Raw genomic sequence first — 26,864 nt, 5'->3', positions numbered from 1 at the left:
CACTGCAAATACTACAAAACTCAGCTGCCAGAATACTTACTGGAAAAGGCAGAAGAGATCATATCACCCAAACACTTGCGGATTTACACTGGCTCCCAATAGAACAAAGAGTACAATTCAAAACACTATGCACAATTCATAAATTAATAAATGACGAAAATGCCGACTGGCTAAACACTGCTTTACAATTACATGTCCCTCAAAGAAATCTCAGGTCGGCCAATAAAGCACTGCTAACCATACCCTCAGTCAAAACAGCAAAGTTGACCCAGGTTAGAGAGAGAGCTCTATCTTTGGCAGGACCATTATTATGGAACACATTACCACTTGAACTGAGACTAATGACAGAATTAAAACTCTTCAAAAAAGGCCTAAAAACATGGCTTTTCAAAAAAGCATTTCACAATGAGAGCGCTGACTAACAACAAATACATACAGCTGAAGGTCACCATAAAAAAAGGAGAATTGTCAATTTTATTATTTTTACCCATAATTAAATATTAAATTAACAGTATACACATATATGATTACCCCAAAAATCATATAAATAGTAACCCCAACCCATCTCTCATTTAGAGCATATTATTTAACTATGTAACCGTAAAATATTGGCACACTATGGATAACTTAGAAACCTAACAAAACCTATTTCGTGCCAAAATGTAAACCGTTGTGATGGTACATTACTAAACGACAGGATAGAAAAATTTTAAAATAAATAAATGGGCCGGCTTTTTTCGACCTTGCAGGGGAGTGGAAGTACCCTCATTTTGTAAAACACCTTGCCTGCTTCGATTCTCTTTTGAGTTCTCTTTTTTCTGGATATCTTTCTCTCTCCATCTGGATCTACATTGTGGCGCTGATTTTGGCGGGATTTGGACTATATGTGGGATTACTGGGAACTATTGACACTGGCATTATTGGTACTGGTGAGACTGGTTCGCCGGCTGTGTCACTGTGCTTTCAGGCCCTGTGTTTTCAGCTTTCATATCTTTCCCAGTGCCCTGTGCTTGGCAGATTCTGCACTTGGTGATCAGGTCCCTTGAGGGTCTGGGGGTCTTGGTCAACCTCGTGGAAGGCGGGCAAACGAGTACTTGGAAACACACTATCTGCCGTCAGCACTCCGCAATTATCCCTAAGATGGCTGAGACTCCTGCAGGGGCCAAAGTATTGGAATTGCTCTCAGCAGATTTCTCAGAGTGTCACTGCAGCTTTGGATCTCCGACTTACTAAAATACAAACCTCATAAGAACATAAGAAAATGCCATACTGGGTCAGACCAAGGGTCCATCAAGCCCAGCATCCTGTTTCCAACAGTGGCCAATCCAGGCCATAAGAACCTGGCAAGTACCCAAAAAATAAGTCTATTCCATGTAACAATTGCTAATGGCAGTGGCTATTCTCTAAGTGAACTTAATAGCAGGTAATGGACTTCTCCTCCAAGAACTTATCCAATCCTTTTTTAAACACAGCTATACTAACTGCACTAACCACATCTTCTGGCAACAAATTCCAGAGTTTAATTGTGCGTTGAGTAAAAAAGAACTTTCTCCGATTAGTTTTAAAGGTGCCCCATGCTAACTTCATGGAGTGCCTCCTAGTCTTTCTACTATCCGAAAGAGTAAATAACCGATTCACATCTACCCGTTCTAGACCTCTCATGATTTTAAACACCTCCATCATATCCCCCCTCAGTCGTCTCTTCTCCAAGCTGAAAAGTCCTAACCTCTTTAGTCTTTCCTCATAGGGGAGTTGTTCCATTCCCCTTATCATTTTGGTAGCCCTTCTCTGAACCTTCTCCATCACAATTATATCTTTTTTGAGATGCGGCGACCAGAATTGTACACAGTATTCAAGGTGCGGTCTCACCATGGAGCGATACAGAGGCATTATGACATTTTCCGTTTTATTCACCATTCCTTTTCTAATAATTCCCAACATTCTGTTTGCTTTTTTGACTGCCGCAGCACACTGTACCGACGATTTCAATGTGTTATCCACTATGACACCTAGATCTCTTTCTTGGGTTGTAGCACCTAATATGGAACCCAACATTGTGTCATTATAGCATGGGTTATTTTTCCCTATATGCATCACCTTGCACTTATCCACATTAAATTTCATCTGCCATTTGGATGCCCAATTTTCCAGTCTCACAAGGTCTTCCTGCAATTTATCACAATCTGCTTGTGATTTAACTACTCTGAACAATTTTGTGTCATCTGCAAATTTGATTATCTCACTCGTCGTATTTCTTTCCAGATCATGTATAAATATATTGAACAGTAAGGGTGCCAATACAGATCCCTGAGGCACTCCACTGTCCACTCCCTTCCACTGAGAAAATTGCCCATTTAATCCTACTCTCTGTTTCCTGTCTTTTAGCCAGTTTGCAATCCACGAAAGGACATCGCCACCTATCCCATGACTTTTTACTTTTCCTAGAAGCCTCTCATGAGGAACCTCCATGGAGGACATTAAATCAACCTTAGAAGGCCAAACCAAATGGCTGGATGAGGCAGAACAGGTCCTGTCGGATCATAGAGATAGACTTGTGACATCTGAGCAACATGTGATAGTTCTTCAGGCCATTCAACGAGAGCTGAAGGCCAAGATTGAGGACTTGGAAGATCGGAGCCGAAGGAATAATATTCGGATCATCAAACTGCCTGAGGCTGTTAAGGATGGGGAACTCTCTATGTGGCTGGAAAAGTGGCTGCATGCAGGAGCAGCTGGGCCTGGACTGTGTGGTGGGGGCCCGCTAATTTGTGAGCGAGCTCACCGTGTTGGGCTGCTGTGAGATGGTGCCGCGAGGCCCCGACCAGTTTTAGCAAGAATACTAAACTGGACTCACAAAACTAAAATAATGCGGGCATTTAAACAACATGCCGGCCTGGAATATCAAGGCCATAGGATTCTTCTCTTCAACGATTTCTCGGCTAACACGGCTGCGTTGCAGAAAACCTAGAGAACATGGAAATGGGAAGCCTGTGTGTGTGTGTATGCATGAGAGAGATCAGGTGACTGGTGTGTGTGTGTGTGTGTGAGAGAGAGAGAGAGAAAAAGTGATTATGGGAATGAGAAGCCTGTGCATGTGGAGAGAACAAGCATGGGAGTGAGAGACAGGTGAGTGTGTGTGTGAGAGAGAGACAGAGAAAGTGATTATGAGAGTGATAAGCCCGTATATGTAAGTAGAACACAGGAGTGGGAAGCCTGTGTGTTTGTGTATGGCATGAGAGAAACTGTTCAGGAAGGTGACTGGTATGTGTGTCAAAGACTTTTTGGGAGATGATTGGTGTGTGAGAGACAAACTGGTCATGGGGGCATGACTAATATGGTGTGTGTGTGTGTGAGAGGCATGGGACTAAGGAAGAGGACCATGAGTATAGAGCTTAGCCTCTACTGCTGCTTCTGCTATGTGCTATGGCCTGCATGGAAGAGGAGTAGGAGAGCTGCTGGAGGGGGTAAGTAAAGGTGGCTTTTTCAGTTTATTTTTCTTGATTGACTGCCATTTTAATTATTTAATATTATGTGATGTGTCTGCTTTTTTTGAAATATTTTATTGGTGTCTGGAGAATTTTTAATAGTTTTTATGAGTTTTTAATTGTTGGATGTTATTCTGTTCATAGCTGTTTTGAAACATTTATTCTGCTTATTAGTATAGTTTTACAATTATTTCTGTGTGGGGATCTACAGCTGCTTGCTAGTTCTGTTTTCCTAATAAGAGGTGTATTGGTTTTTAGGGCCTGATTTAATATTTGTAGTGTTGCCTTTTCATAGATAGGGTTGCTCCTGTTTGAGTGTATTCCATAATACAGGTGTAACTGTGTGCGGATTAGTTTATGTGCATTACTACAGATCCTGGGAGTATGTTAGGTCGGTTCTGTGTCTGTTACCGAGATGAGATATTTTACTAGCATGTAAGAGTTTGTATCAGTCTTATTTGTTGTGTTTTCTCAAGAGGACATGCATTGGTGGTAAACTGCTGTCTTTTCATAAGTAGGGCTATTGAGCCTGGAAGTAGAAGGAGTTTGAGTTGCTGTTACTGCGATGACACCAGAACCAGAATATCTTTTTTGTAGGGTGAGTTGTATGGGGAATGTCATAATTTTGCTTTACATCCATTATTGTGGGTCAGGGGGGTTCCCGTGGATGCAAACTATACTTTTACATCTAGCCCCGTGACTATCATGGGTCAGTGTGTCACGTATGTGAGAACCATCTGTCAGGTGTGTCCCGACAGAAAAAAGGTTGAGAACCACTGATCTAGGGAAGAGCAACCCAAATTATAGCTATATTATCACTAACCAGGAAAAGAATCTAGGCATCATCGTGGACAGAATGTTGAAATGCTCTATCCAGTATGCAGCAGTGGCTAAGAAATCAAACAATGTTAGAAATTATTAGGAAAGGAATGGGGAATAAAACAAAGAATATCATAATGCTTCTGTATCACTCCATGGTGTCATACCTTGAGTACTGTATGCAGTTCTGCTCACCGCTTCTCAAAAAAGACATAGCAGAATTAAAAAAGGTACAGAGAAGGGAAACCAAAATGGTAAAGGGGATGGAACAATTCTCTTATGAAGAAAGGTTAAAAAGGTCAGGCTCTTCAGTTTGGAGAAGAGATAGCTAAGGGGAGATGATATAGAGGTCTATAAAGTAATGAGTGGAGTGGAACAGGTAAATGCAAATTGGTTGTTTACTCTTTCAAAAAATACAAAGACTATAGGACATTCAATGAAGTTGCTAGGTGATACATTTAAGACAAATAAGTAAAAAAAATATGTTCTCCTAACAATTCAACTCTGGAATTCATCACTGGAAGATGTGGTGAAAGCTGTTAGTGTAGCTGCATTTAAAAAAGGTTTAGACAAGTTCCTGAAAGAAAAGTCCATAAACCATTATTAAAGTGGACGGGGAAATCCACTGCTTATCCCTGGGATAAGTAGCATGGAATCTATCAACCTTTCAGAATCCTGCCAGGTACCTGTGACCTGGCTTGGCTTCAGCTGGAAACTGGATATTGGGCTTGATGGACCTTTCGTCTGACACAGTATGGCAAGTCATTTCTTCAAAGATGCACACCCAAACACACTTAACATGCTCGATGAATACTGTTAGGTGAAGGCCAGATGGGAGCTGGGAACAAGCCCCTCTTTCTGGAATAATCCAAGGATTGAAGAGCCCTCTTCAGATGCAAACTCTCTTTATTCCTGGTTTTCCAAGAGACTATTTTCTACCACGATCAACTCGCCTACTGGCCACAAAAGAATCTGATTAGAGGAGGTCTCTTAGGAACCAGAGGTTCACTAGGCCAGAGGAATGATCTTTTGTCCATGCAGGGAAGTGTCTATTACACCCCTCACCTCTAGTCTGAAGTCCCTCTGGCATTTTGCAGCATCCCAGGAACATAGCTGAAATTTCCTGCAGTTCCTGAGCTCTTCTTACAGGCCTTGCTGTTTGGAACTCACCCTGATGACATCACTTCCTCCCTTCTATAAAAAGCTGAGCTACCACTCAATGCCTTTGCAACAGGTCTCCTGCTAGTCTTCAGCAGTGCTAGTTGGCAACGTTTCTCCGTCTCCCTGCCTGTTTCCAGTTGTTTCTGCTCCTCTCTGGTTTTGCCACTATATCTGTTTGTTTGGTCCTTGTTCCTCTGTCCCTTGTCTGCCCTGTGTTGCCCGCCTTTGAATCTGCTCTCTGCCTGCCTTGATCCCGAACTGGTCATCGTCTCCACCTTGCTCTGAGCCTGCCTTGACTCCAGACCAGAAGACTCTGCCTTGACCTCAACTTGGCCTGTAAGTCCTACCAGCCACCAGAACCTGTGAGCTCAACCCAAGGGGAAGATGGTTGACTAGGTGGAAGACCTTGGCTGCGGTGATTCAGCAGATGCCTGTTAAGGCTATACCAACTTATTAGCAGTCCAAGAGCTCAATCCTCAGCCGGAGTGACAATGTCCCTTCAGATAGAAATATTGACTACTGCCAGTGCAGCACTAGTCTAAATACCAAGTGCTGATGTCCTCTGTCTCCATCTAGTGGTAGGTGGAAATAACCCACTGATCTAGACGTGTAGCAGGATAAGGAATTTATAAATAAAAGTATAGGGCACTTTTTTTTTTTTTTACACACAGGCATTTTACTAAATATTGCATAGGAGATAAATATTTATTTATTTATTTATTTATTTTTAGTTTTTTTTATACCGATTTTCCTGCATAAAATGCATATCAAACCGGTTTACAATGAAACAGAATAAGCAGGAAGTAAAATTCCTTAGTCTAATACATTTAAACGTCAATAATGAAATAATTTTAAACAAAGCAAAAAGCTAAATAACATTAATAAAAGTTAAATTATTAACATAAACATAAATATAATTATATTAGAAGGAGCACAAAGGTTAGCACAAAGGGGAAAAATGCCTGGTGGAATCACGCCGTTAATCGGGTCGCCGCTGGCTGGTCGTCATGACGTCGGGGGGGGACGGGGGGGACGGGTCTTCACATCACAAATATAAAAGTTTATAAAAACTATGTATGTAATTTTTCTTTGTTTTTTATTTTATGATTCTTCTACTGTGAACTGCACTGATCAATTCTATATTGGCTTTGCAGGATATAAAAATTTGTAAATAAGTAAATAAAAATAAAACATTTATATTTGCTGGCTTTTATACTTAGAGCTTAGTTTGTAGACAAAAAAGAAGAGGAACTGTGGAGTGGTGGAATCAGAATTAGGACTGAGTATAATCTATATAAGGGGGAGGAGCCAAAGTCAGGTATTACCTCTCTTTCTCCTAAAACACACATTCCCTCACACACAATATGTGAACACACCCAGTAGCAGATGAAGCAGTGGGGCCGATAGGCATTCACTACCTGTATCTTTGACCCTGGCCATTCTCCCTCATGACATCCTCAACTGTGCCAGCAAACTGCACAAAAATCAAAGCCATATGGCTGTTCCCACCTCAAGCTAAGCAGCTCCAACACACTCTGCTTCCTATGGGGCCTGGGGAGCCAGAAATGATCTATGCCTCCACCAGCTGTGCTATTTTCTGATTTCCACCTCTGTCTCTGCCTCCTTAGGTCCCAGGAAAAAAGTGACAGAAGGCTATTATGGGTTGTTCTTCCAGAAAATAAGCCCTGGGTAGCAGACAAAAAGAGGTTTTAATTTGTGAGCTGTACTGCTAATCATCAAGGCTATGGTTGAAACCTTGACAACTGGCACTGCTGCTCACAAGTTTCAAACTTGTCTGAACCTGTTCTTTGCGCCACAGACTCTGCAAAAGGATCATCCTTTCCTTCTCCTATTCCCTGTAGAACAGGACTGGGAAAGGCTAGGTTTAGGGAGCAGATTAGCTCTTCTCTGCTCTAGGCCAACAACCTCTCCTCCACATCTCTGCAGGCGGCCTGGAGGGGCTGCAGCAGATCACCCTTTCCTTCTCCTATTCCTAGGGTGTCCAACTGTCCGGTTTTCGACCAGACTGGTTTTGCAGGTAATTCTACAGTGGGTAACCGGACACTGTAAAACCTGGGGCCAATCAGCTGAGGGGATGTACCTGATGACAGAGAGAAAGAGGGGGAGAGGCCTGCCCACCGCCAGCAGAACCCAGCCTGCCCCAGAGACTGAAATGCACAGAGCGAGGTAATAGGCTCTGGTGCCAAAAAGCAGCCCCAGCAAAGAGCAAGACGAGCCCAGGCCTAGAGCCTCCCATCCCCATTACCCAAGTCCGAGTCACTACAAACATGGTGAGGCTGGCTGATGGAAAATAAGCCCTGTGTACCCCCCTCCCCACCCCAGGCTGGCTGGCTCCTCCCCACCCCAGGCTGGCTGGCTCCTCTCCCCAGCAATGCCATCTGAAGTTAAAAAAAAAATCTTTTTAGCACATGGACTCACCACATTCCCATGACTCTATAGCTTTTGGGTGCCAATAATCAGCCTCAGGTCTCTGTGCACTGCAGCAGCCCTGAGGTAACACAGAGTGTACAATCTGCTACTGCTGCTGCAGGCGGGGACCCCAGAGAGTACAAGCAAACAACAAGTTCCCTCTTCCCGCCCTGCTAAATAATTCTCCTTTGCTGATTTGCCTCACCCCATGGCCTGTCTGCACAATGCTTATGCGCTGAGATATTTTTTCAAGGGGCACACGTTGCTAGAAATCTTTGAAGTAAAAGGAAGCTTCCTGAGTCACCAGCATGAACATTTGTGTGTTTGTGAGCATGCATGTGTCAGTGAGAGCATAAGTGTGTCAGAATATATGTGAATAAGAGCATGTGTGTGTGTGTGTGTGTCAAAGGATGAGTGGAAGCCTGTGTCAGTGAATGCAAATGTTGGCAAGTATGTGCCAGTGAAATAGTATGTAAGAGAGCCTGTGTGTTAGTGACAGCATGTATGTGTATCTGTGTCAGTGAGTGTATATGTAATAGCATGTGTGTGAATGAGAAAGCATGTGACAACACTGAGAGGGGGAGCATTTATTTATTATTTTTATATACAGACATTCGATCTCAATTGAGATATCACACCGGGTGTGTCCATTAGTGTGAGAGAGAATGAATCTGTGTGTATAACAGAGGAGAAAGTTTATGCAGCCCCTTCACCTTCCCTCCCTCCTGTCCTGTAATACTCCACAATAGTTGCAGGGTGACTAGAAATTAAAGATTCTCAGGTATAGGAAAAGGGGAATTTTTTAATCCTTAATTCTAATTATTGGGTATTATTTGATGACACTGCTGTTTTGGAATATTTTATTGGTGTTTGTGAAATTTTTAAACAATTTTTATATGAATTTTAATGTTCTAGTCATCAGCTGTTTTGAAATATATACTTTTTACTATTATGATTGATGTTTTATATTTAATGTTTTTGTTTGATGAGGCATGGTGATGTTTTGTTTTTCCATTGTTACACTACATATAGAGTGTAGCTTGTTGCAGTTTCCAGTTCAATTTTTGTCTGCATGTTTCTGTTTATACCTTGATTTCTTTATTCTCTGTTTGGTGAGGGTCTGTCTGCATTCTGCATGTGTGGCTGAAGTGAGATATTCTGCCAGTGTGTAGTTTCTATGTAGGTTTCAATAGCAGCCTGGCTTGTTCTGTTTTCCTAATAGAAGTTGCATTTGTGTTTTAGGGCCTGGTGTAATACTTGCAGTTTTGTTTTTCATAGATAGGGTTGTTATTGTTTGAGTGCTAGGTTTTAATACTGTCCTGGTATGGGAGGTTTACTATACTTTAATTATAATTCAGTATCCTCATAAGCTTTCTGAGGTCCAAATCCATACTCAACATGCATTATAGTGTAGGCCTAACACCAAATGGATTTCAAGTGGCAGAATCTAAAACATATGCAAATTTATGCAAATGAGGTGGGAACACACACACACACACACACACACACACACACACACACACCTTGAAGTGTCCAGTCCTGGTCTGTGGAAAAGTTGGCAACCCTACCTTTTCCCTATAGAACAGGATTGGGAAGGACTAGGTTTAGGGAACAGAGTAGCTCTTCTCTGCTCTGTCTGCTCCAGGTCAACAACCTCTCCTCCACTTCCCTGCAGGCTCCCTGAAGGACAGGGGCTGCAACAGGATCACCCCTGCTGCTCTGCCTCTTAAATCCGAAAAGAAATGCGGAACTGCATTCCAGGCCGTTTCCCTACAAATTACGCCTTGCACATAGTGATAAATCTGAGCAGAGTAAGGTAAATAAAGCACTATACCCACTTTGTTTAAAATCCTGCAATGCACCAAAAGGTTCATCTGGTCAATTGCAATTTTCCTGTCATTCATCACGTCATCCTCCTGTTGCATTCATACTTTCTATCTCTCTTCTCTTACCTCACACCTAGTTTTTGCTGCCATGTTTTCACACAGGAAAAAAATAAAATCTTTATCTTACAAGTTTTGTGAAAACCAGTGTTCTAAAGTCCAATGTGGTTAACTGGGTTTCTCATAATATTGAAGTCAATGTGCTAAAGTGCTATTAATGCATTTATCCCATGTACCTAATAGCCAATATTAGGCCTAGATTCATCATTCCGCTATAAAGGAGCTGTGGCCAAAAAAGGGGCAGGGGGAGATAGTGTGCAGCCCGCCACGGTTGCAGCCATGCTGTACACTATCACCCTCATAGTGCCACTGAAAAGGTGGGGTTATTTCCGGCGCTACAGTGGTGATATTGTCTAAAACATTACTGCCCGCAGCAGTACCAGCAGGAATTTTATTTTACCCTGCCCCTTTCCCTAATTTAAATATTACCATTGCAATGCTATAGTTATCAGCGAATGCCCTAATGCACATAAGGTCACATCAAGATCTGATGAATGACCCCCTTAATGATCTGCAAAATGAGGCAAACCAATTACATTTTTTGTGCTTGTGTCTGAAAAGCAGTTTGTGCATGTACTTTTTCACTGCATACAGGTAATGATCTATTTTGCATAGTTTTAATCTCATTACCTAATTGGCACAGATTTTGTGTTAAAACTATCACAAGCTAGTTTGCACAGGCTAACAGTGCTGTTAATGCATGAAAACTAGTTTGCAATAGCAGTTAATACATGTTAGTACTTTGGCCCCTATACGTGTCTATTCTCACACAAGTTTGAAATTTATGAGCAGCAGGAACAATCAAAAGCAAAAGGCAGAAACCTTGAAAGCTGGCACTACAGCTCAGGTTTCAAACTTCTCTTAATTCAACCATTTGTTTGTATTCTTAATAAGTATTTTGGGATCTCCCTGCATTAACTAGTACATTAATGCTTCTATTTGGAGATGTAGCACCTGGTTTGTCAAGGAGCTTTTCCCATTGTGAAACTATAACCACCACCTTGTATAAAGCACACAGGCTGCTATTCTGTGAAATTCTGAGGGGTATGCAAGAATATACACATGCTGAGTCCACAATACTAAGTTAATTATTTCCTGAGATACATATATTTTATGGCAGGGGTCGGGAGCCAGATATGGCTCTTTTGAGGGCTGCATCTGGCTCGCAGACAGTCGCCACACTTTCCCGCTGACCCAGCTGCTCCCCGGTCCTCCTCCGCCCGGGCTTAAAATGCTGTCAGCCCGGGCGGAACGCGGCAGGACAGCTGGAGTCAGCGGCACCGGCGTGCTCTCTTCGCCCCCCCCCCCCCCCTCGCGGCCCGGAAGAGGAAGTGAAGAGTATCGGGTGCCTGCGCGGCAAGAAGAGGCCACGCTAGTGCGCTCGGCATCGGCCCGAAGAAAAGAAGACTGCAGCGCGGCTCGCAGGAAAATGAAGAGCTTCAGCCGCGGCCGATGGGACTCCGCCTCCGTGAGGGCTGAAAATGAAGAGGTTAGCGTTGGGAGGAGGCTGCTGCTGCCGCGAGTTCCCGGGGTGGGGGTGGGGGAGAGAGAGAGTGAATGAGCGAGCAAGCATGTGTGTTTGCTCGCTCATTCACTCTCTCTCTCCCTCACCCCGGGAACTCGTGGAGCAGCAGCCTCCTCCCAACGCTAACCTCTTCATTTTCAGCCCTCGCAGAGGCGGAGTCCCATCGGCCGCGGCTGAAGCTCTTCATTTCCTCCGAGCCGCGCTGCAGTCTTCTTTTCTTCGGGCCGATGCCGAGCGCACTAGCGTGGCCTCTTCTTGCCGCGCAGGCACCTGATACTCTTCACTTCCTCTTCCGGGCCGCGGGGGGGCGGGCGTGTGTGTGTGTGTGTTTGTGTGTGAGAGAGTGAGAGATTGCATGTATGTGAATGATTGAGAGCCTGTACATGTGAAATAGAGTATGTCTGTGATTGAGAGCCTGCCTGTGAGAGAGAGCGAGAGCATGAATGTAAGTTTACCATTGGGAACCTGTATGTGTAAGTTTGTGATTGAAAACCTGTTTGTGTGAAAGAGTATGTGTGTATGATTGAGATCCTTTGTGTGTGAGAGAAATCATGTGTATGTATGATTAAGAGCCTGTGTGTATAAGTAAGAGAGAGATCATGTGTGTCTGTGTGTGATTGAGAGCTGGTTTAGGTGATGGAGCATGTGAGTATGTGATTGAGAGCCTGTGTTTAAATGAGAGAGAGAGACCATGTGTGTCTGTGTGTGATTGAGAGCTGATTTAGGTGAGGGAGCATGTGAGTATGTGATTGAGAGCCTGTGTGTAAATGAGAGAAAGAGAGGACATGTTTGTAAGCATGTGAATGAGTCTGTGTGTGAGAGAAAAAGACAGCATGTATTTATGTGATTGAAAGCCTGTGTGTGTGTGTAAGCATGAAAAGATAGACAGCATGTGTGTAAATGTGTAATTAAGAGCCTATATAAGTGAGTGAGAAAAAACGTGTATATGTGAGTACTGAGAGCATGTGTGTATAGGTGTGTCATTGAGAGCCAGTGTGAGAGAGAGCGCTGGTATGTGACTGAGAGAGGAGAAAGTTCCAAGCAAACCACCCCACCTCCTGCTAATTCAGAACAATCTCAGGACACCTGGATATCAAACGTTCCCAGGTATGCAGAGCAAAAAAATGTTTGTATCCTTATTATTTTTCATTACTGGGTCTTTGTGTCTGCTATTTTGAAATATTTTGTTGGTATCTGGAAATGTTTTATATGTGTTTTTAATTATTGGATATTCCACTCATTAGCTGTTTCGAAATATGTTCTTTTTGTTAGTACAGTTTTACTGCTGATGATTTTATATTTCTTGATTTGTTTTATAAGGATGGGTGATGTTTCTTTTTTCCTTTGTTACACTGCATACAGAGACTCTGGCTTGTTGCAGTTTCCAATTCATTTTTTTCTGTATGCTTCTTGTTATGCGTTTTGGTCTCTTTATTCTATGTTAGGTGAGGGACAGTACGTGATTCAGGTGAGGTTTTCTGCTGGCGTGTAGTTTCTGTGTAGGACTCTATAGCAGCCTGACTTGGTCCGTTTTCCTAATAGGAGATGTATTGGTGTCTTAAGGCCTGGTGTAATATTTTCAGAGACTTATTGTACTTTAAAAGTGTGATCTTACATAAAATGCACACATTTACTTATATTTAGTTTTAAACATATTGTATGGCTCTCATGGAATTACATTTTAAAATATGTGGCGTTTATGGCTCTCTCAGCCAAAAAGGTTCCTGACCCCTGTTTTATGGTATAAGAAAATCTCATAGGCTCAATATCTCCAGATATTTGGCTACTTATTTGCCTGAAAGATTTTGCATAATAGAAGTCACAGAATAAGTTACAGTTCACCGTGCTCTTTGATGAAGTGTCCAGAATAGCAGATTAGGTGTGCAGTACAAGTGGCTACGAAGGTCTTTTACACTGCTCCTCAACAAAGACAGCTGAGCAAGCTAGTCAAGAGTGGGAAAGTTATAAATAGGGTGAGAAGCTAGTTAAGAACAGGATTCAGAAAGTGATGGTCAATGCAATCCACTCCGGTGAAGGGAAGGTGACTAATGGAACAAAAGAAGGATCAGTGCTAGACACAATCCCCGCCAATGTCTTTACAGGTGATTTGGTGGAAGAGTAAGAAGATGAAGTGTACCTAGATGCAGAAAATATGAAAACAAGCACAGATAAAATGAAAAAGGACTTTAAAAATGTAGAAAGAATGGTCAAAAGGTTAGTGGCTGCCCTTTAATTTAAAAAAAATGCAAAATCATGCATTTGTAGTACAGAAATGCAAAAGGTCAAATTCCATTTGGTAGGTGAGGAACTGACAATCAGCAAAATGAATCTGTGGTGATCATCTCCGATTACATCAAGGCAGCTGATCAGTACGACAAAGTGGGAGGAAAGCAAGTCATGTGCTTAGGTGCATAAAGAGAAGTGTAACCAGCAGAAAGAGGGAATGAATAATTCCTCTGTGTAGGATTTCTGGTGAGATCACACCTTAAGCACTGTGTTCAGTTCTGGAGACCACATATACAGAACTTCAATAAGGGGAAGTTAATTTAAAGAGCAGCCACCAAAATAATGCATGGCCTGCACTATAAACCTTATATGGGAAGACTTAAGTAGCTAAAGATGTACTCTCAAAGTTAAAGCATCATCTCTAACACCTGTTGGGCACATATATATATGTACTAATTTATGGCCATGCTTTTAGGATTGCACAAGAATGAATAGTAAGAAAAGGGAAAATATGAACACAAAAAACTTTCAATACGTAGAAGGCTTCAATGAGATACCAGAAAATAAAACTTTTCCAAACAATATAAAGTTTTAACACAGAGGGTCATCACATGAAGCCAAAAAGAGGGAAGCTCAAAAGGATTAAAAAAAAAAAAAAAAAACACACACTTTTTTTCACTGAGACTTCCAGCAGAGATGGCAGAAATCAAAACAGTGACAAAATTCGAGCATGCTTGGGATAGATACAAAATTGCTTTAGAGGCAGAAGGAGAGCACATATAGTACTGCAGCAGCTCAGTGGACAGGGAAATATGGGCAAACTAAGTGAAACAGTTTTCCATTATGGTTTATGCCAATGTCCTCTGTTTCTAAAATCCAGTTTCCTAAAAAGATGCAGCTTTTATAGAAATGCGCTGAAACTCTGTATTCCCACTGGTTATTTTGCTGTTTAGGTCTTCTGATAGAATTAGGCATATGATTAGCTGATATTTTTGTTTCAACCTAGTGAACAATTAACATGTTTAACAATTTCACACTGCATAAATATTCTACAAGCCTGCAGGTTAAAAAGTATCAGAGTTCTATAGCACTTCTACAGGCTTACAACCAGATTCTTGTAGGGTCCCATACATTTAAGAACATGAGTAGTACCATGCTGGGTCTGACCAATGGCCCACTGAGCCCAGCATCCTATCTCTGACAGGGGCCAATCCAGATCATTTGGAAGTGCCCAGCTGATACAAATGGGGATTCCCTGTTGTCATTCCAAAGTATGCCTGGCTAATAATTGTTAATGGCTGCTCCTCCAGAAACTAGTTCAAAATTCTTTTAAAAACCTCAACAATGCACTAGATTCACCCACATTCTCTGGCAACTAACTCCACACATTGTTGTGTCATCACCTGAAGCCAGTGGCAGATGTAGAAGCTGGGATTATTCAGGTGTTGCTTACCCAGAATGCAAAGTCTTCTCCTGCAGGAAATGCAGGTAACAAAAGATTGCAGATAAAAATAGTGTTGCGACCATCTGTCTGCGACGGCTTCGCCCCGCCTACCTCACTCTTCTTGCGGCTCCTCCTGCTCACCTCGGACTACTGGCTGCCGCAGCGTCTGTCTGCCGTCCTCTCCGGCGTCCCCAGACTGGCTTTGGTGCTGCTTCCCGCCATGCTCCTCCAAGGTACCATAGGGCGCAGGCCGCCCTCATCTTTATTTCCTCGTTGGTGCGAACCTCAGGGGCGTCCCCCTAAGATGACGTCAGGCTGCCCGGATATTTAAGCCTACCTCTTTTGCTGGGTAATCGAGTTAGCAACCTGGAACTCTACGGATGGGATTCACTCTCTGTACCGAAGCTGCTCTGCCACTCCAGCGCTATCTGGAACTCTTATTGCTAACGGGGTACCCACTCCTCGGGGGCCTCTTCTGCTTCTTTCAGGTGCTATCAGGAAACCGGTACTCGCTCCTCGAGGGCCCATGTTCCCTGAGTCACTGCCTGCATCTACAACCCTTTCTGCTTGGAAGACTTCACTAACAGTTTCTATCTGTGAGTACAACTACCTTCTATTTCTCAGTACTGCTTCCCTGGAACCAGGTACTCGCTCCTCGAGGGCCTGCCCTCTGTTCCAGTGCCAGACCTCTCGTCTAGTGGAATCGCTGTGTGAGTACAATACCACCGAATCTCCTTGCTCTAAGGGATCAGGTACTCGCTCCTCGAGGGCCTGCTCTGTCTCGGAGCTTCTCCTATTCTACCTGGGACTCTGTATGTTTCTCACTGTGTACTCATAACTCTCAAGTGTCTTTCTACTACAGCACAGCCTAGCAGAGGATTCGCTGTTCCAGAGTCCTGTGGGATACTCGCCCAGCCGGCTTCAACATCTACTACTCACTACTGCCACCTCTGGTGGTTTCCAAAACTGTTTAAAGATTCAAATCTGTGTTTGTGTGTCCAGAGTCTAGCCTGACACTGTGATCCCTCACGGGACTGCCCCCCGTGGGCATGGTCAGCTGCCACAGTGACCATAACAAATAGTAAATGATCCATCCAGTCTGCCCAGCAAGTTGCTCATGATAGTAGCTGCTTTTCTGTGCAATTACCCCCATATCTTTCTTTAAGGATAGTAACTGCAGTTCCATGCAGACTACCCCTTTCTTCATTTCCAACATTTAATATTTAAGGATCTGCAGTGTCTATCCCATGTCCTTTTGAATTCATTAACTGTTCATCCTCACCACCTCCTCTGGGAGAGCATTACAGGTATCCACCACCTCTCCAAGAAGAAATATTTCCTGATGTTGGTTCTGAGTCATCCCCCCTGGAGTTTCATTTCGTGACCCCTAATTCTACAGTTTCTTTTCCAATAAAAAAAGTTTGAAGTTCATACATCATTAATACTTTTCAGATATCAGAAGGTCTGTATCATTTATTTATTTATTTGCTTTTATATACACCGGTGTTTGATTTACACATCACATCGGTTTGCATGTAGCTTGGCAGTGCAAGAGGAAAGGTATTTCCTTTTGCTGGGTACAAAATACAGCAGAGATAATAAATATAAGGTCATAGTGGTAACATGAGTAACAAACAGTGCTAGTGTTGGCAGAAATCAGTTTTGATAGGGGAATGGAAGGGGAGCATAATTAAAATAGATTAACAATAATTAACAATATAGTAGCATTAGGTTAATGATAAATATTTGAAAAAGAGAAGACAGCGTAAGTAAACATAGAATCGCAATGATTAATCATTAATACTTTTCAGGTATCTGAAGATCTGTATCATATCTCCTCTGCACCTCCTCTCCTCCAGGGTGTACATATTAAGATCATTCAGCCGCTCCTCATAAGTCTTCTAATGTAGACCCCACATCATTCTGGTCGCCTTTCTCTAGACTGTTTCAATCCAGTCTCTCTCTTTTGCAATATGGTTCCCAGAACTGAACACAGTACTCCAAGCGAGGCTGCATCAGGGACATTATCACCTCCTTTTTCTTACTCGTTATGCCCCTCTCTATGCAGCCCAACATCCTTCTACCTTTAGCTATTTTCTTATCACATTGCTTCACTGCCTTCAGATCACTAGCGACACTATTACCCCAAGGGCTCTCTATTTGTCCATTCTCGTCAGTTTTTCACTGCCCACCCCCTCCCCCACCCCAATTGCATGCAGCTCTTTTGGATTACTGCACCCCCAGATGCATTGACTCTGCACTTCCTGGCACTGAATCCTAGCTACCAACACTTTGATCAAGCTTTCTTAAATCACTTTTCATTTTCTCTACTTCTTCAAGCATGCCCACTCTGTTGCAGATTTTAGTATTATCTGCAAAAAGACAAATTTTACCTTCTATCCCTTCCATAATGTCGCTCACAAAGATATTAAACAGAATCGATCCCAAAACTGATCCTTGAGACACTCTACTTAACACCGTTCTCTCTTCAGAGTAGGTTCCATTTACCATTACATGCAGTCTCCTGTCAACCACTTTGTAATCCACTTCACCACCTTGGCACCACTCCCCAAGCTTCTCATTTTATTCATGAGCCTCCTCTAAAATATTAGGTAGGTTACAAAACATACATATCAATAATATAAAACAAATATCAAATAAAAATAAACTAAAAATCAGGACAAAGAAAATATCAAAGACACATAAATAAGCAAATAAATTCAATAAATACATCAAATAACTGAAATAGAACATTTCAAAAACAAATTCAAAAACAAAAACCAAATCATTAAAACTACAGCAAACATCTTCATTAAAAATAAAAAATTGCTTACTTGACAAAAGATATAAAATCAATGTGACTTCAGACATAATACCTGCTTTTTGAAATACTGTGTGTCAGTTAAAACATAGGCCACCTCTTTTTAAAAAAAAAAAAAAAAAAAGAGCTAAATGCTAGCTAGTATTACCAAAGGCCTGCTGTAAAAGAATCGTTTTTAACAACTTTTTGAATCTTACAACAGAAGTTTCAGTTTTTAATTCTAGAGAGACAAGGACCAGACACAAAAAAGCCTCTCTCTGGATTCAACATGTTTTACTTGACAAACTGATGGGACCTCCAACAGCATTTGAGAGGAAGATCTTAAATTCCTCACTGATTGATAAATCTTTAGTATAGAGTTAAAATGTATTGGAGTAAAACCATGAATATACATTAAAAAAAAAAAGCAAAAAGAACTTTAAACTTGACTCTCCCGATTATCAGCAAACAGTACAAGGATTCCAACACAGGGGTGATATGCTCATAAATGATGCACCCTGTGATTAACCAAGAAGTTGCATTCTGAATAAGCCATAGCGCATTTAAAGTCAACTGCGACAATCCAATATACAATGAATTACAATAGTGGAAACTAACAAAGCATGTACTACAGTTCACAAATCACATTCACTTAGGTAAGGCTTGAGAGATCTAAACAACCAGAGTTTGAAAAACAGGAATGAACCACATTTCTAATTTGTGGTTTAAAGGACAAGGCTGAGTCCATGATAACTCCTAAATTATGTACTTGTCAAGAGATATTAATCTCCACTCCTTCAAAATTTAGAGGGTTCATAAAAATCATACCTGGAAAAGAACAGAATCTCAGTTTTATGTTCAACATCAATTTGCTTTCAACCATCCATTTCTTAATAGATGTTAAACATTGAAAAATCTTTCCTAAAGCCTCATCCATATAATTAAGAGAGAAGAAAAACTGTATGTCATTTGCATATAGCCAATATCCAAGTTATCCAATAACTGGCATAGTGTTAACATGTACACATTAAATAAAAAGGTGGAGGGCTGAACTCCGAGGCACTCCAGAATTTACCCTAAAGATGATTTGGTTCCCTGAATCAGCTCTTGGAAATCTGAGGCACCCTAAGAGAATACGGTCTTAAGTGTAAATGCTGCCGATACATTTAATAAAATCAAAAAGAGGCAGGCCTATTACCAAAACCACACCAAAAACATCACAAATTGATAATAGCAAAGTTTCAGTACCAAGGGCTGCTCTAAAGCCAAACAGAAAAATATCCAAAAAGGTTCTGTTCTTCCATATACTGCTTAAGTTGACTTAATACAGCATTTTCTAAAACTTTAACAAGAAAAGGCAAATTTGAAACTGGCATATAGTGAGAATACTTGAGAGGATCAAGATCAGGCTTTTTCAGTAAAGGACGCATGGCAGCAGTTGTTAAGTTGTGGGATTCAGCCTTCCTTAAGGGAAAGATTAGCAAATTCAGAGAGAGGAATATCCGCAAATCTTCCCTTAAAACTAAGTGTTTCAACAAGCACTTAAAGGACAAAAAGTAACCTTCATATTGGACTACAATCTGAATTACCTCATCATCACCAGGCAATTCATTAAACTAATCTCCAAGTAAATCCATCAAGCGCTTTTCCTTGATCCAGTTCTCATTGCCCAATCAAAAAAAAAAAAAAAAATCAGATTTGGCTGACAGGTGAATCCATTCTGCCTCAAGTCCAGCAACCCACCGGACTGGAGACAATTCACTATCTTTTCTTTCAGCACAGTGTCCGTTAATTTTCCTACTTCTGAGATGAAGCTGAGCAGCCTCTTCTCTGCTCCCACTCTTGAGATGCAGGAGCAAAACTGCTCTTCTTCAGTTCTGTGGCACCACTCCCATTTCCAGGGACCTACTGAGCAAGCTTTCCACACATCTCTGAGCTCCCTTAGTATCCTGGGATGTACCTTATCTGGCCCCATGGTCTTTTCCACTTTCAATTTTCCTAGCTTCTCCCATTCATTCTCTTCTGTAAATGAGGTTGCATCTACCTCACGTCCATCCATGGTCTTGTCAACCAGCAATGGTCCATATACAGGGTCTTCTTCAATGAACACCGAATTTAAGAATTTGTTTAATATTTTTGCTATTTCTTCATCTTTTTCCACACATTGCTCCTTATCACCTTTTCAGTTTCACTATAATACCTTCCTCCTTTCTTTGATATATCTGGAAAATGTTTTGTCACCTTGCTTTACCTCTGACAAACCTTTCCTCCACTTGACCTTTTGCTTTCCTGATTTCTTTCTCCGTCTCCCTCACTTTTACTAGGTATTTTTCCCTGTCTTCCTCTTTGTACTTTTGAATGCTGTACTTTATGCCTTTATTTTTTCAGCCACTTCCATGGGATTCTTTTCTTCTTACATTTGTTTACTTTTCTAACACATAAAACAAATACAGGACGCACTCAGCTGGAATATGCTTGGCTGCCACCTAGTGAATGAAACTAACATTTACATGCTAGGCTGAGTTCATGCCACATCCCAGAGATAGATATCTTTACATATAACAAGTTCCAGAACTAGAATTAACTGGGGCCATGTACATTGCTGGAGTAAAATGAAATCCACCTGCCTCCCACTCCCACCAAACCTAACACTGTTAGCATGTCAATAGCTGCTAGAGAACTAGTGCTGTATTTGTTGCACACCATTAAGGGCTTATATTGAGTTTATGCTATTAAGAAGTGAAGTACAGAAATAAAATAGCAAATTTAAATCATGACAATGTATTGTTGGCAATTTTATACTCTGCTTTTTTTTCTGTAGCAGATATTACTCTATTAATTCCCAGGACACTTTTCTTATAGAGAGAGGAATATCGAGTAAGAAAAGGGAAGTGATTATCCCCTTGTACAGGTCCTTGGTGAGACCTCACCTGGAGTATTGTGTTCAGTTCTGGAGACCGTATCTCCGAAGAGACAGAGACAAGATGGAGGCGGTCCAGAGAAGGGCGACCAAAAAGGTGGAAGGTCTTCATCAAATGACTTATGAGGAGAGATTGAAGAATCTAAATATGTACACCCTGGAGGAAAGGAGGAGCAGAGGTGATATGATACAGACTTTCAGATACTTGAAAGGTTTTAATGATCCAAAGACAACGACAAACCTTTTCCATAGGAAAAAAATCAGCAGAACCAGGGGTCACGATTTGAAGCTCCAGGGAGGAAGATTCAGAACCAATGTCAGGAAGTATTTCTTCACGGAGAGGGTGGTGGATGCCTGGAATGCCCTTCCGAAGGAAGTGGTGAAGACCAGAACTGTGAAGGACTTCAAAGGGGCGTGGGATAAACACTGTGGATCCATAAAATCAAGAGGCCGTCAATAAAGAGTGGGTGGCTAGCCAGAATGACGGCTACTGCCTGGAGACAATACCCTTATTCAATAAACATACACATGGTTACTGTGACTCCAACATCACTCTAAGCTACAACAGCAAGAGGAAATGTGGAAAAAAGGATTCGCACTCACAAAGCGGGGAGTAGCTGGCTTGTTACGGCGGTTACTACCCCAAACCAAATAAGCCTGATACTTCACTTTCAATGCATATCCAGCATAGCTCTCTGCTTCAACAGCAGGGGAGAAGAAAAAAGGATTCGCACTCACAAAGCGGGGAGTAGCTGGCTTGTTACGGCGGTTACTACCCCAAACCAAATAAGCCTGATACTTCACTTTCAATGCATATCCTGCTTCAACGGCAGGGGAGAAGAAAAACTGATACTTCACGCATATCCAGCATGGCTCTCTGCTTCAACGGCAGGGGAGATGAAAAACTGATACTACAAGCATATCCAGCATAGCTCCCTGCTTCAACGGCAGGGGAGAAGAAAAACTGATACTTCACGCATATCCAGCATGGCTCTCTGCTTCAACGGCAGGGGAGATGAAAAACTGATACTACAAGCATATCCAGCATAGCTCCCTGCTTCAACGGCAGGGGAGAAGAAAAACAACCAATAAGGGCTGAATGGCACGGTCTGGGTAAAGCAGATGGGCATGGGTGTAGCTTGCTTATTGCGGCGGTTACTTCCCCTACTACCCATAACTAATCAAGCTTGATATTTCACTTGGTTGCAGATCCATCACTGCTCTCTACATTAATGGTGGGGGTGGAAGGGAAATAGAACCAAAGAGCTAAGAGAAACAGATAAGTATGAGAAAAAAATGTGAAGCTTGCTGGGCAGACTGGATGGGCCGTTTGGTCTTCTTCTGCCGTCATTTCTATGTTTCTATGTTTCTTATAGTAACTCATTAGCAGTGGTGTAAGAGTTACTTTAAAAAAAAAAAAAAGGTTTGATACAGCCAGAGGGTCGCCATGGGTGTATTGCATACACCTAATAAATCATTTCTTCCTTAATTTTGTGTTATCCACTTTAAGAACCATTTTCTTTCCAACAGTTGTCATTACTCTGTGCAAAGCTCCCTGATAGGGCCAGGCAGAGATTTAAGAATAGCTGAACGTGCAGTACTCAGGACACAGATGAAAGCAAAGCTATTTTTAATTGCAGCAGGTGTATAGGTTTCTACAAAGTCACTATGGATCAGCAGATGTGGATTTCATCATAATCTATTATAAATGCATAATTTAACAACTTCGTATAGAGATGGGGGGGTGGGGCAGGGCACAAGGTTGTAAGATTTGTCTAAGGCACCTAATTTCCTTGCACTGTGCAGTTGGTCAGCAGGAATATATCCCTCCAGCAATTCAGCTGCTTTGTTTGGACCTTGGAGGGATCTGTCATCCTGCACGCCACCTTAGTCTGTCACCCACACCCTCTTCCGCTCAGTCTCTCATTGACTTGCAATCCTGTGCCTTCCAGAGTCTCTATCAGATATATCTTACTCTTCAGCTCAAGTCCCAAGGGGGTTGGATAATAGGTCAATGGCTGGAACTTCTTTTAAGGTAACATTTGAAGATAGTTGACTAAACAGTGATTTTACATGAAAAAGCACATTCAAAGTACAGTTTTCTAAGGTTAAAATAATCACAACTTGAATCAATTTATATTGCAACCAGAAAACCCTGCAAAAATAAAAAGCAAAAAACATACTTGGAACCCATATGGTATTAAGTCTATTGTAAAGTGTGTTAAAGTGTGGGCTTGACCCTCAGAAAGCCATGAGTAAAAGGAATTAAAATTACAATATAGTAACCTCACATCCAAAACAGCATTAAATGCCAGCATGCAAACAATAACAGCCCTACCTATGAAAAGGCAACACTGCAAATATTACAACAGACCCTACATCATCAATACACCTATGAGGAAAACAAAACACACCAAGCTCTTATAGACCCTTTCACAGAAATTACATGCTCACCTCAATCACATATACAGACCACAGACGGATCCTCATCAAATAGAGATTAAAAATATAGTATAAAAAGAAATGTGCAGTCAAAAACTGAACTGGAAACTGCAACAAGCCAGACTATATGCAGAGCAACAATGGAAAAATAGAAACATTACCATTAATCATAAATCAATCAAGAAATATAAAGTATCAATAATAAAAGCATAGTATTAAAAATATTTCAAAGCAGCTGACAAATATAACTAAAACTTATATTAAAATTGTCTAAACACCTATAACATATTTCAAAATAGCATACAGATCAAAAAAACACACAATAATTAAAACTAATACAGATAAAAAAAATTCCCCTGCTCTCCATAACCAAGAATTTTTGATTATCAGATAACCTCAATATTGATGTAGATTAGCAGGAGTGTGCATGTTGATGGGAGGAAGGCTGTTACTCCCAAACTAATCTCCTCTTTCTCTCAAATCCACACACACACACACACACACAAAACCTCATTCTTCTCTTCTAGGAGCACAAACAGCAGCAGCTTCCTACTTCAGCTTCAGTGGCCAACATGGCTCCTCCTCCTTTGGGTCTCTCTGCCTCCTGCTCCTTCTCCTTCTCCATTCTTTGTCCACAGAGACTAATCATGCTCCATCACCTCCCGCTTTTGGCCATACAGGCCAACTCTGCTCCACCTTCTGCTCCTTCCTGCTAAGCAGACCAATTCTACAACCTTCTCTTGCTCCTTCCAGCCATGATGGCATCTCCTTTTATCCACCCATGAAGGACCTCACAACATAAATTCATCTTCCAGGCCCAAGCAGGTAGGAAAAAGGAGATATTCACCATGCCACCCACTTGTTCTTTGTTCTATGTAAAGGCTATGCCTATATATACCCTGGTTTTAAGTTATATGTAAACCGACACGATGTGCAAACGGTTGTCGGTATATAAAAGCGTTTAAATAAATAAATAAATAATAAGAACTGTAGCACTCTAGGCGGCCGCCTACTCCACCAAGTGTTTTCACTGGCCCTACAACTGCATTCGATCACAAGGTGTGTTATCTGTTCTCTTGATTGCTATCCCGCAATGGGTCTTGTATCACTGAAACAGTTACTTGGCAGTGGAATAATAAGTCAACGACTATACTAGCTTCAGTTACACAAGCGTAAACCGCGATAGTTACTCAAATAATAAAGTAATGAGTACCATCCTGATGGCTCACTGGCAGTGCTGTGTACTGCCACATGAAAGGATCAGGGTTTGATTCCCAGCTCTGGTCCTCCACTCTTTGGGTTGGCCAGGGCTGGGAATGCTGCAGAGGCATCGTTCACCGCCCCCAGGGGTGGAGGACACTGGTCATTGCGCAGTGGAAACACCTGGTTACCAGATTTAGGACTCATGATTGCAGGTTTCAGAAACAGCCATGGTGAACAGTCAGGGTGCATGGCTCCTGGCAGAGGACTGTCACCACAATGAGTGGACTGAAATTAAGTTGGGTAAATAGGAGAAAAAAAATCCCCAGGTAATTGCAAATGAAGGTTCATGGCACCAGACCTCACACCTGGTTCTGACTGAGCTGGAAGTACAAAGGAACAAGAGGGAAGCCCTGGGTCAAAAAAAAAGCAAACTATCTTGCTTCAGTTACATTCTTTACTTATTCAGAACTTACCTCAAAAGCAATAATAGTTTCATGAGGATATGATTTTATCCAAAATAAAAACAAATATTCAGGACAAAACTTGTCCACTAACAGATTCAAATAATGAAGCAAGAATGCCAATTTTAAATTGATGCTCTTTGTGATCTTGCTACCAATTTCACAGAAAGAAGCAAAAAAAAAAGAAAAAAAAAATATGGTAAAAGCAAATTGTACTTTATGACAAACAAAAACATCAAATATATATTTCTTGCTTAAACTGAAAAATAATTAAGAGCAATGTGTAGCTGAACTGCAAAACTGTATAAATGATAGCACCATAATTCTTTCAGGTTATTTTTTAATGTGACTAAGTAGAAGGATTATAATAGCAATTATTGTGTTTGGCCAAAAACAGTACAAACTACTATTCATTAGCCCAGCTGGACTTATAAGGAGCCCTGGCAAAACTCACACAGTCCAAGCATTAGTTAATCCAAGTCTATTGATGAACTAAACAAGAACCAGAAAAATGGGCCATAAGGTCACATAGCTGATGATATTAATTTTTTTTTGCGCTTTGGCTGTAAGAAATGCAAACCGATCATAATTGCTATAAACCATATGAGGGCAAAAGTTCAGAAATATTTTAGAGATTTAAAAAAATAACTCTCCTTTAAGCATTATATTGGTGAAACATGCAAAAGCATTACCGATTGATTTGATTTTAACATAACTGCAATGAAATGCTACAAACAATTTGGATTCATAGCAGTCAAACGAATATTCCATGAATCAGCAATTGGGGGGGGGGGGGGGTTTTTTTACAATAACCAGTTTATTTTTTTATTAGTTTAAACCACACAAGGGAAAAGAAAATTTACAAACACACCCTGGTCATCCCAAAACGTCTAAGAAAATACCTTAAGAACTGTAGTTTTTGTTTTATTTTTTTAATGCTTGCAGTGAATAGCAGAGTTGTTCCTTCGGTTTGTCAAATTGGGTGCGAGCCTTTACTTTACATAGAAATAAGAGAACGTGAAAATGTGCACCAAGAATGCATAATAATCTGTATAACTCCACACCAGTCCACAAAGGGCTGGTTCTGCCAGCTCTGACGTTAGAAATGCATCCCATTAGACCAATAAATGTTGCCAAAGCGAAATTAACTTTTTGGCATTTTAGCAAGTTCGAGGACCAGTTCACCACATGAAAGCAGGCAAGACCGAAAGCGCGCCTTGAACCAGAGTATCCTAGAGATGCAGGCTTGTTTAAAGAAGAGACGAACAGTTACTCTCCGGTGCTTATATAAACACAAAACGCCCTGAGCTGCCGCTTCTGGTCGGCTTTCATACCACTTCAACTTACTGAAAACCACTTGGACTTTGTCTTAGATTAATAATAAAAAAAAAATAATTAAATAAAAGGGGGGGAGGGGGGCAAAAGTCTTAAGCTCACATCTTCTACTGCAAATGGGGACTTTGCTGCACGAGTTCCAGCAAAGGTTTTCAGCCGCGAACCAGAAGAAAAAGAAACGGCCGACAAACTACATGAGGGGGGGGAAAAGTTAGCATCTTTTCCATTGCTCCCGCCCCCTTTGCTCCTTTATAACCATTTTCTCTCTCTCTCCCTTTCCGGGGATACAGCCGCTACCCTCGGCACTTTTCCAGCGAACCGAACTGCAGTTTAAATGAAACATGAGGGGAGAAATAAAAAAAAAAAACGAACCAGCAAACACCTCATACCCTTCTTTTCCTCTGGGCAGCCTGTTGCTCCATCCCTGACTTGAGCTTGTGACGCGAGTCTCACCCTCGCGCGCACACACTCGGAGCGCGCTCTCCATCTGGAGCTCCGGGGGGGGGGGGGGGGGGGGGGAGGACGCCGAGTCGCGGCGCGGGACGCTGATGCCAGCGCGGCCATCTTGCATTCTGGCAGTGTTTCCATGACTGCCCATGCAGCCCCTGAGCCGGCGAGTGACATGTAGCTGCACTTGCTAGGGTTTGGTTTGTTTGTTTTTTTAAATGTC

At 41.7% G+C, this 26,864-nt stretch overlaps 1 protein-coding gene across 2 annotated transcripts in view; it reads right to left on the bottom strand.

Annotated features, from left to right (window-relative positions):
- The window catches only part of TTC28 (tetratricopeptide repeat domain 28), a 2,190,403-nt gene extending 2,163,744 nt beyond the window's left edge, over window positions 1-26,659 (bottom strand). For both annotated transcript variants that reach the window (XM_029572102.1, XM_029572103.1), the window contains exon 1: window positions 26,584-26,659. In XM_029572102.1, the coding sequence (XP_029427962.1) occupies window positions 26,584-26,616 (33 nt within the window). In that variant the 5' untranslated portion in view covers window positions 26,617-26,659. The remainder of the gene's footprint in view (window positions 1-26,583) is intronic.
- Window positions 26,660-26,864: the final 205 nt, after the last annotated feature.

This window comes from Rhinatrema bivittatum, chromosome 11, assembly GCF_901001135.1.
Source record: "Rhinatrema bivittatum chromosome 11, aRhiBiv1.1, whole genome shotgun sequence".
NCBI classification, from domain to species: Eukaryota; Metazoa; Chordata; class Amphibia; order Gymnophiona; family Rhinatrematidae; genus Rhinatrema; species Rhinatrema bivittatum.
This window is presented reverse-complemented; position numbering and strand designations above follow the sequence as displayed.